This window comes from Triticum dicoccoides, chromosome 3B (assembly GCF_002162155.2).
Source record: "Triticum dicoccoides isolate Atlit2015 ecotype Zavitan chromosome 3B, WEW_v2.0, whole genome shotgun sequence".
Lineage (NCBI taxonomy): Eukaryota > Viridiplantae > Streptophyta > Magnoliopsida > Poales > Poaceae > Triticum > Triticum dicoccoides.
Window position 1 is genome coordinate 833,793,173 of NC_041385.1, and position 13,506 is coordinate 833,806,678.

The following is a 13,506-nucleotide window of genomic DNA, read 5'->3' on the forward strand; positions in this document are numbered from 1 at the left end:
AATATGAAGTGTCTAACTTACTAGATTCTCTGGTGTGAGGACACACATATAACAAGAACTGCTATGTATCACCGATCTCTACATGAAGAGTGTCTTCCAAGAGAAGAACTGATGGAGAATAATCCTACGATCTACTTAACATATAAGATGATATGAGGTTAGCAACAAATTTCATGAGGCCAGGCAACGCTCCAATGCAATCCTACCTGACACCGACAGTAGCATCTAGAGAGGCTAAAATTCACCCAATCCATATGCGAACAACTGCACATACAGCAGTGCAGTACAGTCTAGGGCGTCATCAATCATACAGTGCTGCACCAACTACAATAGCATAAAAAACAACTACTGTGAGGAGGGGAGGGGCGGATGCATATCGGTAGCCTACACTAGAGCAGAAGGGCTCTCAAGAAGACGCTCTCTCTCGTCATCGGAGTCGGAGGAGCTAGGTCAGATGAGCGGGTTAGGGCTTACCGAGAGGAGAGGAGGAAGATCTTCGCTGGAATCCGGTAGGACCGTAGGAGATGCGTGCGGGCGGCGGCGGCGGCGGTGGCGGAGGAAGGAGAGCGGTCCAAGCGAGAGAGAGAGAGAGGGGCAGAGGAGAGGGTTTCTTTTTTATTATATATTATATAGAGAAAAGGAGAGAAGTTTTTTTAGGGGACAAAATAAAGAGAGGAGAGTTTTTTCAGTTTATAAACATTGCACTTTATTTATTATTCAACCAAGTTTGTGTGCAGGCTTATATACAGTAACTAAAGTTAAGACTTAGGACCCCGCGGGTCCGGAGATGAGCGGCGGGGCTTGCCGAGGGTCCGTGAACCCGCTGGGGGTTTCGAGGTGCCTCCACTAGTGGCGATTCCCGGTCACGATGGTGAGGTCGCAGAGGAAGCGCAAGATTCTTACGCAAGGCCAGTAAGTCTTCCGCCCATGACTTGGCGTTGTTCTTGGATAGTAACTTTAGGTGTTTCTTGTCAAGTCTTGGGGATTTCAGGCCCGCTCGGTCCTTGAAGGAGGCCAGCACAGTCGGGAACTCATCCATGCCACTCCCCTCGCCGGCGCCTGATGCTCCCGCGTTTGGCATGCCAGAGGTTGCGGGACACGAGTAGGAGCCTCCGCTGGAGGCTGCCAAGACCAGGGCAGATAAGAGTGATGACTCTATTTTTCTTTGTTACTTATGTGTGGTAGGATGATATCTTAGGTTTGCTTATTTTAGCGGTGTTCAATTGCTTTACCTTCTCTTGTCGTTCCGGAGCCCGCTGACGTGGTTGTGTCAGGGGTACGTGTTCCAAACCCCATAGCCAAGAAAGTTATTACTGCTGGCATCAAGGAAGTTGGGACCATCACTCCTGGCACTATGGAGACACCTGATGTGGTGCCGACGGTGGAGACCACGACCGAGACCGTTGTTGCCCTTGTACCTCCATCAAAGCCTGCCACCCATGCCTCGAAGCCCGAGGCCACTACCTGGATATGAGGCAAAAGAAGAAGAGGAAGGCGGTGGCAGATTCAGCCATGGTGTCGTTGTCTCTTCTCTTTCCAAAGGGAAGCGAGTTGGGACCAGATGTGGCGGAGGAGACCAGGGTCGCCATGGGTGGGTTGCCAAGGAGATGAAGCTCTTCTGATTAGCCATCCAAAAGCTTGGCTTGTCGGTGGAGCTTGGGTTCACGGTGAGTCATTCCCGTCTATGTCATTTGGTTTGTGCTTATGGTAGTTGTAGCCCTCGAGACTAAGTGCGGTACCAGCCTGGAATCAGGCTTAGTTTATGTTGAACCTTGCATTCCGCTTTATCAACCCCTTGTTTACTGAATATGACTTCACTCTTTGCGCAGGCCGGACGCCGAGAATTCGAAGATGCGCGAACAGCTTGAGGCTTGGCGGTGGGCCAATGAGCGCTTGGAGCACGCATGCACTAATTCTATCTATAAGTTCACTCCTTTTCCATATTGTCCCCTTGTTCTTCTTTTTTACTGAGCTCTGGTTTTTGGCTGCCTTGCAGCCCCCGAGAAAGCAGCGCAGCTCCGACAGACTTTGGAGGATGCCCACCATGTGAGTGATGAAGCCAAGGATGCCGCGCATGCTGCTGAGGAGGACGGTGTTCTGAAGGAGACCATCCACAGCCTCGAAGCCAGTGTGAAGACCAAGCGGAATGCGTGCGAGGTCCTACAATCCCAGCTTGAAGGTAGCAAGGGCGAGCAGAGGCGCCTTCGTGAGGAGGTCGGGACCCTTGTGACGTAGTTCCAAAGTCGCAACAAGGTCTGCAAGAAGCTTGAGGAAGAAGCTCTACAGCTTGAAAACACGTTGTCGAACACGTCCACACAACTCCGCCATGCGCAAGAGCACTACGAGCATCAAGATCATCATCGTCTTCCAGACCCTACCTATCCATCTAAAAACTGGCGTCGTTCCACTTGTCTCGGCACCACATGGCCCTCTAGTCTCTCCTCCTATAAATACCCTGTCGTCGTCCCCTGAAACGCCAATCCACCTTAAAACCCTAGACGCTGCCCCCAAATCCCCAATGCTACACCACCCACCATGGCCTGCAGTAAGGTGACTATCCCCAATGCTCCATGGTGGCTGAGGTAGGCCTATTCGGCCAAAGCCTCCTCGTCCTCATCCCCCTTTCCTGCGCCACGCCCCATCACGGTCCTCCCGCCGTGTTCCTCCTTCTCCAACGGTGAGGACAAGGACAACTTGATTCCAACTCTTAGCCAATTCCAACTCAATGTGAAATTCATGTGATTCACAATATGCTTCTGAAAGCATGCAATCATAGTATTATGATCCTCATCACTTCAACTTCTGATCGTAAACATGGCTACCGATATTAACTGCACTGGGTACGAAGAAAGGAAATAAAATGAGTAAAGAAGGAGGCTAGTTGTCCGTCAAACTGCATACATATTGTATTCTCAATCAACTGATGAAAATACAGACCCAGGTTTCGCATGATAGATGGATAAACAGAACTACATATTAACATACTGCTAAATGATATTGCTAGTACGTAGTTTTACTGATAACACACGACACTTCTACAGTGAAGGAACAATACCGGAGCTCATAACACACCACTACTGGAAGGAAGGCTCCTGCAAAATAAAACAGGTTTGTTGAATGGCAGGCCATCAAGCTCAGCAACCACATTGGCGGAGCACCAGATCAAGGGTAGAATTGCTCTGAATCTTGTAGTCTGCCAGGGTGCGGCCATCCTCCAACTGCCTGCCAGCAAATATGATGCGCTGCTGTATAGGGGGAGTGCCATCCTTCTCGTAGATCTTCACCTTGACAGTGTTGATGGTGTCCGAGCTCCCGATGTCAAGGTCCAGGGTCCTCCCATCAAGAGTCCTGACAAAGATGTGCATCATCCTACTTTCTCCTGGCTTACACGGGCGGAGGACAAGGAGGAGGGTGGACTCCTTCAAGATGTTGTGATCAGCCAAGGAGCGGTTGTCGTCCTCCAGCTGTTTGTTGGCGAAGATGAGGCACTGCTGGCCCTTGGGAAAACCCTCCATGTCCAAGATCTTGGACTTCACGTTGCCTATAGTGTCTAGGCTGTCGACCTCGAGGGCGATGGTCCTTCCAGAGAGCGTCTCCGTCACGTAGATTTGCATCTTTTCCTGGAGGTCAATTGTAGAGTCATGCTCGATGCCATAATCGGCCAATGTGCGGTTATCTTCGAGCTGCAACCCATCAAAGACGAGGTGGTACTGCTGCTGGATCTTTGCCTTGACGGTGTATAGGGTATCTGATGGGTGGACCTTGAAGCGGATTGTTCTGCCGGTGGGGTTCTTGACAAAGATATGCATTCTGGATGAGCTACAGACACAAACATCAACAATTGAGACAATATATTTAGGCTGTAGAACAATACAGAAGAACATAGAAAGAGCCTATTATTAAAACAGTAGAAGCAAGAAGAGAAATCTACTGCATAAATACTTCGTTTATACAGAACAAGGTGCAACACTAGCTAAGCCAAGCTTGCACCGTTAAGTCTTGAGCAATCATTAATAATATACATGCATGGTTCACTCAGTTCTGTAAATTGAAGAGACAAGTTAGGTGCCCGTGAGTTGCTAGGGAATAAAACGGAACATATGGCTATTTGGTGAACACACCTGTCAAGTGCAGTTTTTCATGGGGTAGCAACAAACGTCGCCGTTTTTTCTCTACTTTCCCTAATCACATCAGTATATATATATATACTCACCAAATTGTATTATACCCTGTGCAAACTTAGTGGTACACTAAAGGAGAATATTGCTGCTGGTTTTTGCTAAAAAAAATCTAGTTTCATTTCATTTTTATCACTGGCACTATAACTTGAAGAACAATAATCTATGTGTGAGCTTATGAATTTTAGTAGCGAGAAAAGATTCACTAAAACAGCTCTGAATTTCAGTACCGTCCCGGGAAAGATTTACAAAGACAGTTGATGAAAGGTAAATCATGCACTATCACGAGGCTAAGAGAAATGATTGCGCAAAAGTGATTTAAGGCGCGAGCTGTAGAGCTATCCGAGTCATGGGGATCAGGATAGAAACAGTAGAACCAAATAGATACCGAGAGAGCACGACTGGACAATTTACGACCAAGAAATTTGCGGATGCATGAAAAGGTTCCCAATCCAGACGAAGGTGGCCTGTTATGGATGGTCGCGATTTATGAATGAGAGCATGGCGTCTCCCCAAAACCTTTGACAACATTAACACAGGTTCACTGGTGGCAGGCTGACCAGGGAGCTCACGCGGACGTCAGCCTAGCAGCAATTGGTAATGGAAGATTCTATTTTCATGTTAGTCAAGACGCGTTACGGGTGTGGCATGCTGGGTTGAGGGGAGGGGGTAGAATTGGTACAGACAGTGTACAGGTGAATGCCAAATCAGCCAACAAGAGTCACAGTTACAGAAGCTAGCTAGCTAGAGCACCCTTCAGAGTTACTACCACACCATACAAGGCATCAATCTTAACCGAAAACAGAATATGCAGCCTTACTAACTAAAATTAACGGCATGCAGATGCCTAAGTCCAGCCTTTATTTACACACAAGAGGTCAACGGTTGCAACAGGTAAGGTCATAGAAGCAACAAGTGAGACGATGTATATAGTCACCACACATATAACGATTTTGGACATACATATAAAGTACCTATCTTATTAGATTATGCGGCGGGGACATACATATAACGAGAACTCGACCAGGTGTATCTGATATGATATATACTCCATCGATCTCTAGACAAAGAGTTTCATGATGAACAATTATGTTCCTAAGATCTAGCAGAGGATGGCGAGGATGGCAACAAATTCCATGAGGCCAGGCAACGCTCTAATGTAATATTCCTAGCTACCTGACACTGACAGAAGGGTCTACAGAGGGCTAGAATTCACCCAATATACATCTGCTCAGTGAAGCCACTCAGAATTTTGTCGTGGAACCCCGTCTCAAGAACCCCGTCTCTCTCTAGTCATCGGACTTGGAGCTAAAACTCCACGGCGCAGGCGAAGAAGATGAAAGGGGGATGAGCGGATTAGGTCTTACCAAGGGGAGGAGGAAGATCTTCGCTCGAGTCCGGTGGGAAAAAATTCTATGAGACCAGGTCTCACGGATTAGCAGGTGAGACCCATCCTGATGGATGACACATGGCATTCACAAATCACAAAGCATCCACCCCACCCCCCACCTGAAATCAGGGGGGGAGAGATTAGATGCTTTGTGATTTGTGAATGCCACATGTCATTCATCAGGGCGGGTCTCACCTGATTTATATGAGACCTGGTCTCATATAATTTTTTTCCGAGTCCGGTAGGAGATGCGGGCGGGCGGCGCTGCGGCGGCGGCGGAGGAGGAGGAAGGAGAGCGGTCGAAGCGATAGAGAAAGAGAGAGGTTTATATATATATATATATATATATATATAGGAAAAAAAAGGAGAGGAGAGGTTTTTTGTGGGGAAAGGAAACCAACTGCAGATAGTCATCCATATTTTCTTCTTTTTTGCCGCTTGTCAAGGGTGTTGCCGAGCAATCTGGCAACCTTGTTGAGGCAGATTATCAGCACCCAAAGTGCAGAGCTGGACTGTACCGATTTTACAATTTTGTCGTGGCTCGGCAGGGAACATCTGCTCGGTGAAGCCACTCGGAATTCTGTCGTGGATGGACACGAAACATCTACTCAAGTGAAGTCACTCGAAAATTTGTCGTGCCTAAACACGGAATATCTGCTCAAGTGAAGTCACTTGGAATTTCATCGTGCCTAAACACAAAATATTTGCTCGAGCCAAGTCGCTCTAAATTTCATCGTGCCAGAACACGGAATGTATGCTCGAGTTAAGTCACTTGGAATTTCATCGTCACAGAACATCTCCTCGAGTGAAATGCAACATACATGAGGTTCAAGTTCTTCTTCCTTTTGGCCGCCAGGAGTCCAATCAGTGCATCCAGTCCTTGTAGTCTTCGAGCCTCTGTCAGACTGCATAAGTCTGCCAAAGGTTCAAATTCTTCTTGGCCACTGGAAGTCCGATCAGTGCACCTAATGGGTGTAGTCCCCGAGCCTCTAACAGACTGTGTGAGTCTGATGGAGGATCTCCATGATATTCCTGGGACTTTCGTTAGACAATGGTTGTTAGGCAAAGAGAACATAGTAAAATTTTCTACTACATCTCACCAAGTGCTTGCGATGTCGAGTATGTTAGAGTTTATATGTAATACGTTTGTAATCTCAACTAAACATCTCTCTCTCTTATCTCGTAGCATATCTAACCATCGAATCCTAGAGATTGGTAGGTCCCAACTTGTACTCCAAGATTGGCCTTTGCGCCTTGATCAATATAAGTCCAACGCGGCTCCCTTACGAGGGAGTAGAAACGCTTCCTGATATGGTATACAGAGCCAACCTCTTCCCATCTATCTAGCCAGAAAAGCTTCTCCTTCGATCACCACCACCACATCGATCGCCACCACCATTGCCAGATCACAATCACCACACCACCATGTCCTCCTCGGCCACCATCGTCATCAACCTTGGGGCTCCACTAGCCGAGAAACTCACCAGAACCAACTATATCCTATGGAGGACCCAGGTCATGCCGGGACTGCGAGGAGCGCAAGTCACCGGCCTCCTGGATGGATCCGACGTTGCGCCACCGAAGACAGTGCAGCAGCAGCAGGCGGACAAGACCACGGCAGAGGTGCCAAACCCTCTGTATGCACAATGGATCTCGAAGGACCAGCAGGTCCTGAGTCATCTCCTGAATTTTCTGTCGAAAGAGATTCTCGCCCAAGTCACGAGTAAGGAGACAACTTTTGATCTTTGGACTACTATCACTACTATTTTTGCCTCGCAGTCCCAATCTCGCATCACAAACTTGCGGATTGCCATCACCAACACCAAGAAGGGATCCATGTCGAGCACCTCCTACATCGCCAAGATGAAGAACCTGGCGGATGAACTTGCCGCGACGGGTCGCCCTGTCTCTGATCCAGAGATGGTCGACTACGTGCTTGCGGGTCTCGACAGAGACTATGACGCTGTCGTGGCGGCTATCGGCGCAGTCAAGTCGACGATCTTAGTTGACGATCTCTTCGCCCAGATCGCGGCGTTCGATCAGCGGGTGGAGATGCTAGGCGACGGCGTCGATGTTGGCTTCAACTCCTCAGCAAACATGGCATACAGGAGACGTGGGCGCGGCTATAGCAGGGGGCGCGGCCGCGGCTATAGCAGAGGTCGTAGCCGAGGCAGGCGCTCCTCCCCGAGTCCATCTGGCGGCAACGGTGGCGGCGGCGGCGGCCGTGGCCGCCCACAGCAACAACGGCAGAAGCAGGTTCGTGATTATCCGGAGTGTCAGATTTGTCACAAACATCATCCAGGGGGCGCCCGTGACTGCTGGCACAGGTATGATGAAGATGAGCCTGAGGATAAGGGGGCCAACATGGTCACCTATTCCTACGGTGTTGACACGAACCGGTACGCGGACACTGGCGCCACGCATCACATCACCGAAGAGCTGGACAAGCTGACCATCCAGGACAAGTATCATGGACATGATCAAGTGCACACCGCGAGTGGTTCTGATATGCAAGTTTATCATATTGGTCATTCAATTGTTAGAACCCCTAATAAAAATCTACATCTAAACAAAATTCTTCATGTTCCTGAAACTTCAAAAAGCCTTCTATCTGTTCATCGATTTACTCGTGATAACCACGTCCTCATTGAATTTTATCCTTATTTCTTTCTTGTCAAGGACTTGGCCACGAGGAGAATACTTCTTAGGGGCAGATGTGTGGGAGGACTTTACCCACTCATATCTTCTTCATCATCGTCATCGAATAAACAAGCTTTTGCGGCTATCAAGCCTTCATCATCAAAGTGGCATAGTAGATTAGGTCATCCTTCGTCAATTATAGTTAAACGTGTTCTTAGTGAAAATAAGCTTCCTCACTCCCATGAAGTTAGTATTGAGTCAGTTTGTGATCCATGTCAACAAGCTAAAAGTCATCAGTTACCATATCCTGTGTCTACTAGCATCTCCACTGCACCCCTATAACTTGTATTCTCAGATGTATGGGGACCAGCTCCCACTTCAGTTGGTAGATACTCATATTATGTAAGCTTTATTGATGATTTTAGAAAGTTTACTTGGATCTATCTTCTTAAGAAAAGATCTGAAGTGTTTCAAGTCTTCTCCAATTTTAAAAATCTTGTTGAGAGAAAACTGAACACCAAGATTATTGCTATGCAAACCGATTGGGGGGGGTGAATACAGGAAGTCGAGTTCCTTTTTTCAGCAACTTGGCATTTCTCATCACGTTGCATGTCCACATGCACACCAACAGAATGGTTCTGCAGAGAGAAAACATCGTCATGTTGTAGAAGCAGGTCTTGCCCTACTCGCCAATGCATCTATGCCACTCAAATTTTGGGATGAAGCATTCCTCACTGCTACATATCTCATCAACTTGATGCCTAGCAAATTCATTAATTTTGAAACACCCATCACACGTCTCTTTGCCACCACTCCAGATTATAAATCTCTTCGAGTGTTTGGTTGTGCATGTTGGCCCAACCTCCGACCATACAATACACGCAAGCTTGCTTTTCGTTCCAAAAAATGTGTTTTTCTGGGGTATAGTCCTCTCCATAAAGGAGTCAAGTGTTTAGATGTCACTTCTGGCAGGGTCTATATATCACGAGACGTTGTTTTTGACGAATCTGTCTTCCCTTTTGAGTCCCTTCATCCGAACGCCGGAGCCCGTCTAAAACAAGAAATTCTTCTTCTTCCTCCTAATCTCCAGTCCTTTGATCAAGGGGGCGACAATTGTACTGATCAATATGACTGTTCAACCAGTTCTCGTGTTGCATCTACTCATGTGCAGGTCCATGGTGAAAATGCAGAAGAAAACGGAGTTGAAAATGATGATCAGAATCCAGTACAAAACGGAGGTATATTGCATGTGGAGGAAGAAGACGGAGTCGGCGCTGAACACGAGGAAGATCTGCTCCAGCCTACGACGCCAGTGTGACAAGATCCCTCGGGATCGGCGCGGGGATCCGCCCTGGATCGCGCGCGCACGGCGGGCCAGCAGCGAGCTGCCACGTCATCAGGGAGCGCGTCGGCCCCGCGTCCCATGCATGGGCGGGCGACAGCTACCGCGCAGCAGCAGTTGGTCGGCTCGGGATCCAGCCCGTGCGTGCGCATGCAGCTGCATGCAGGATCTTCTGCGGCAAATGACTCTGCAGCAACTGGCTCTAGCAGCACAAGTGCAGCCACACAGCAGGTTACAGAGTCTGGGATCGGATCTCCTGCGCAAAGCAATGAATCTGGTGCATCTTCAGGATCTTCTGCGACAGAAACCTCCACGTCCTCTCCTGTGCAACAGCCTGCTCAATCTCAGCCAGTGGTGACGTCACGTGTTACAACTCGCCTGCAGAAAGGTATAAAGAATCCAAAGGTTCGAACTGATGGTACAATACGATATGGTATGATGTGTATTGCAGGAGAACCAACAAAAGTAGAAGATGCCCTTGGAGATGTGAGGTGGAAACATGCAATGGATGAGGAATACTCAGCACTTATGAGGAACAAGACATGGCATCTTGTACCTGCACAGAGAGGTAAAAATATTATTGATTGTAAGTGGGTGTACAGAATTAAAAAGAAGGCAGATGGCTCTATAGACAGGTACAAGGCACGGTTAGTTGCAAAAGGCTTCAAACAACGGTATGGATTAGATTATGAGGATACATTTAGTCATGTTGTCAAGGCCGCAGCCATTAGGCTTTGTGCTATCTATTGCTGTGTCCAGGGGATGGAGCTTGAGGCAGCTAGACGTTCAGAACGCGTTTTTGCATGGTGTTCTGGAAGAGGAGGTTTATATGAAACAACCACCTGGGTATGCAGATAAGAAAAAGCCTCATTATGTGTGCAAGCTTGACAAGGCACTTTATGGCCTAAAACAGGCCCCAAGAGCATGGTACTCAAGGTTAAGCTCTGAGCTGAGGTGTCTTGGTTTTGTTGCATCCAAGGCTGATACGTCACTCTTTATTTATAACAAGGCAAACACAGTTATATTTATGTTGATATATGTTGATGATATTATAGTTGCAAGTTCTTCACAAGATGCCACTAATGCTCTTTTGCATCATTTGAGATCAAAGTTTGCCTTGAAGGATCTTGGTGATTTGCACTTCTTCTTAGGCATTGAAGTTAAGAAGATTCCAGATGGTATAGTTCTGAACCAGGAAAAATATGCTACTGAACTTTTAGCTCATATGGAAATGAAGGACTATAAGCCTTCACCCACTCCATTGTCTTCTTCAGAAAAACTTTCAGCCTTTGAAGGTGAGCCACTCAAAGAAGAAGAAAGTACGAGATACAGGAGTGCTGTAGGAGCTTTGCAATATCTGACACTTACAAGACCAGACATATCATTTGCAGTTAATAAGGTTTGTCAGTATTTGCATGCACCCACTTCTGCATACTAGACAGCTGTAAAAAGGATTGCCAGGTACATCAAACATACTGTGAGCCTTGGGTTACAATTTAGACGTTCTGGCTCTACTCTTGTGAGTGCTTTCTCTGATGCTGATTGGGCAGGATGTAGTGATGATAGAAGGTCAACTGGAGGCTTTGCTGTATTCTTTGGTTTTAATCTTATCTCTTGGAGTGCCAGGAAACAAGCTACAGTGTCAAGGTCAAGTACTGAGGCTGAGTACAAGTCACTAGCAAATGCAACTGCTGAGATTATCTGGGTTGAATCCTAGCTAAATGAGTTAGGGGTTAAACAACACCGTGTCTCATGTCTTTGGTGTGATAACTTGGGAGCCATCTATCTCTCTGCTAACCCAGTCTTTCATGGTCGAACTAAACACATTGAAATTTACTTTCACTTTGTAAGAGAAAGAGTTGCAGAGAAGAAGCTGGATATCAGATTCATTCCATCAAAAGATCAAGTGGCAGACGGGTTCACCAAGGCATTGCCAGCTCGGCCATTTGAAGAGTTCAAGAGGAATATCAACCTAGGATAGTTGAGATTAAGGGAGGGTGTTAGAGTTTATATGTAATACGTTTGTAATCTCAACTAAACCTCTCTCTCTCTTATCTCGTAGCATATCTAACCACCGAATCCTAGAGATCGGTAGGTCCCAACTTGTACTCCAAGATTGGCCTTTGCGCCTTGATCAATATAAGTCCAACGCGGCTCCCTTACGAGGGAGTAGAAACGCTTCCTGACAGAGTAAATAATAATATGCATGTTTAATTAATTTAAATTGCTTCGATGCAGCCCCTGGGTGATGTCTCAAGGAGATAAGAGATGATGTAGCCCGGGTATGACCTCAGAGAGTCAAGTTAGCGCGGCGGGGCGCAGTGGGTGCCATAACTTCACAGTGGCTATTAAAACAAAAGTTGGACCTCACTCTTTGGTCCCATAGGTTGAACCGTTGAAGCTTGGTACTTCGAGGGATCACGCCGGGCTATGGCGTGATTACCTGTCCTCTCGTGCCCCATAACCTGCATGTAAAAACTTCTTTTTGAAATATACTAGAACAATGCCCGTGCCTTGCAATAGGATATAAATATTCTAATACGTTACTTTATGATTTACTTGTCAATAATAATGCGATTGTATAAATAAATGTTCTTCCAATTCTAACCGTGAATTACCTTATATTTTGATTAGAAGGTTGGTAAGTAAATTAAAATGGAATTTGTTCAGAAGGTAAGTAACTTAAGTGATTGATTATCATACATGAGTGGTGGGAAGAAAGGTGAAATGAAACCTTACGTTCTTTTTAAATAGTAGAGATTTAAGTAGTAGAGATTCAGGTGGGAAGCCTTTTCCCCTTGATAGTTTTAAAAAAAATGGACTTGGAAACTACGCACACATTACTAAAACTAGAATACGAAGATAAGATTAGACGAGTGTAAATGCAAATAGCTTAAGCTCTTTTGGTTGTATCTAACATTATCTTTAATTTCACTTGATTTTGTTTGATCCTTGCGATTAGCATTTTAGTGAGTTGGTGGACCGTTAGCTTTTGCTCTTGCTAACCAGACAGTCAGGTTGCGACCGGTTTTGCAGGAGACAAAGAGTAGGCGTCAGGTATCGGCCTTTTTCATTATTCTGACCCTTTCAACGAACTTTGTCACAAAATAAACTCGACGTGAAAGTATTTCATGATCTGACCCTTTTAGCAACGCCACAGCCCGCGGCGTTTCTGCCCAACATAGAAACGCCGAGGTAGCTAGCGTTTCTGATCAAAGAAGAAACGCTGTGGTAGCTAGCGTTGTGGACCAGGTAAGAAACGCCAAAGGCGCTGGCGTTGCTGCCCATCATTGAAACGCCAATGACCATGGCGTTGCTGCCCTTTTTCATGTGCATATGGAATGTGGATGAACAACCTAACTAATAAGGCTAATTAATTATGACCAAAGAGGGCAGCAACGCCATGGTTCCTTGGCGTTTCTATGATGGCCAGAAACGCCATCGCCTTCGGCGTTTCTTACCTGGTCCGAAATGCTATCTACCTCGGCGTTTCTTCTTTGATCAGAAACGCTATCTACCTCGGCGTTTCTATTTTGGGCAGAAACGCCGCGGGTTATGGCGTTGCTAAAAAGGTTAGATCGTGAAATACTTTCACGTCGAGTTCATTTTGTGACAAAATTCGTTCAAAGGGTTAGAATAGTGATTTCGGCCTTAGGTATCGAGCACATTTATTTAGACGTCTCGCAAAAAAGATAGAAAACCCAACAAAAAAGTAAATTCGAATGAGCTGCAACTGAGGGTAATGCGTCCAATGTGGAGTAGCCCCCGATTGTACTGCAACGCTCAAAGGTAGACCGGTCAAAAACCAAATAATATAGTTGAGGAACTAATAAATTTTATTTCATCGAGTTTGACTCGGGTGCGGGTGAGGAGCAACTCCCGAGTGACACTGAGAAGAGACAAAAAACAAACTCACCAAGGAGTAAAAATGCAGTTTAATCACAAAAGGTGACTTA

General features: G+C 46.5%; 1 protein-coding gene and 1 pseudogene across 1 annotated transcript in view; one reads left to right on the forward strand and one right to left on the reverse strand.

Moving 5' to 3' along the window:
* Positions 1–3,809, reverse strand: part of LOC119278777 (polyubiquitin-like) — a 74,017-nt gene extending 70,208 nt beyond the window's left edge. Inside the window, exon 1 of the mRNA XM_037560126.1 lies at positions 3,140–3,809. Within this exon, the coding sequence (XP_037416023.1) occupies positions 3,140–3,809 (670 nt within the window). The remainder of the gene's footprint in view (positions 1–3,139) is intronic.
* LOC119278776 overlaps positions 1–13,506 on the forward strand; it is a 283,671-nt pseudogene that overhangs the window by 73,597 nt on the left and 196,568 nt on the right.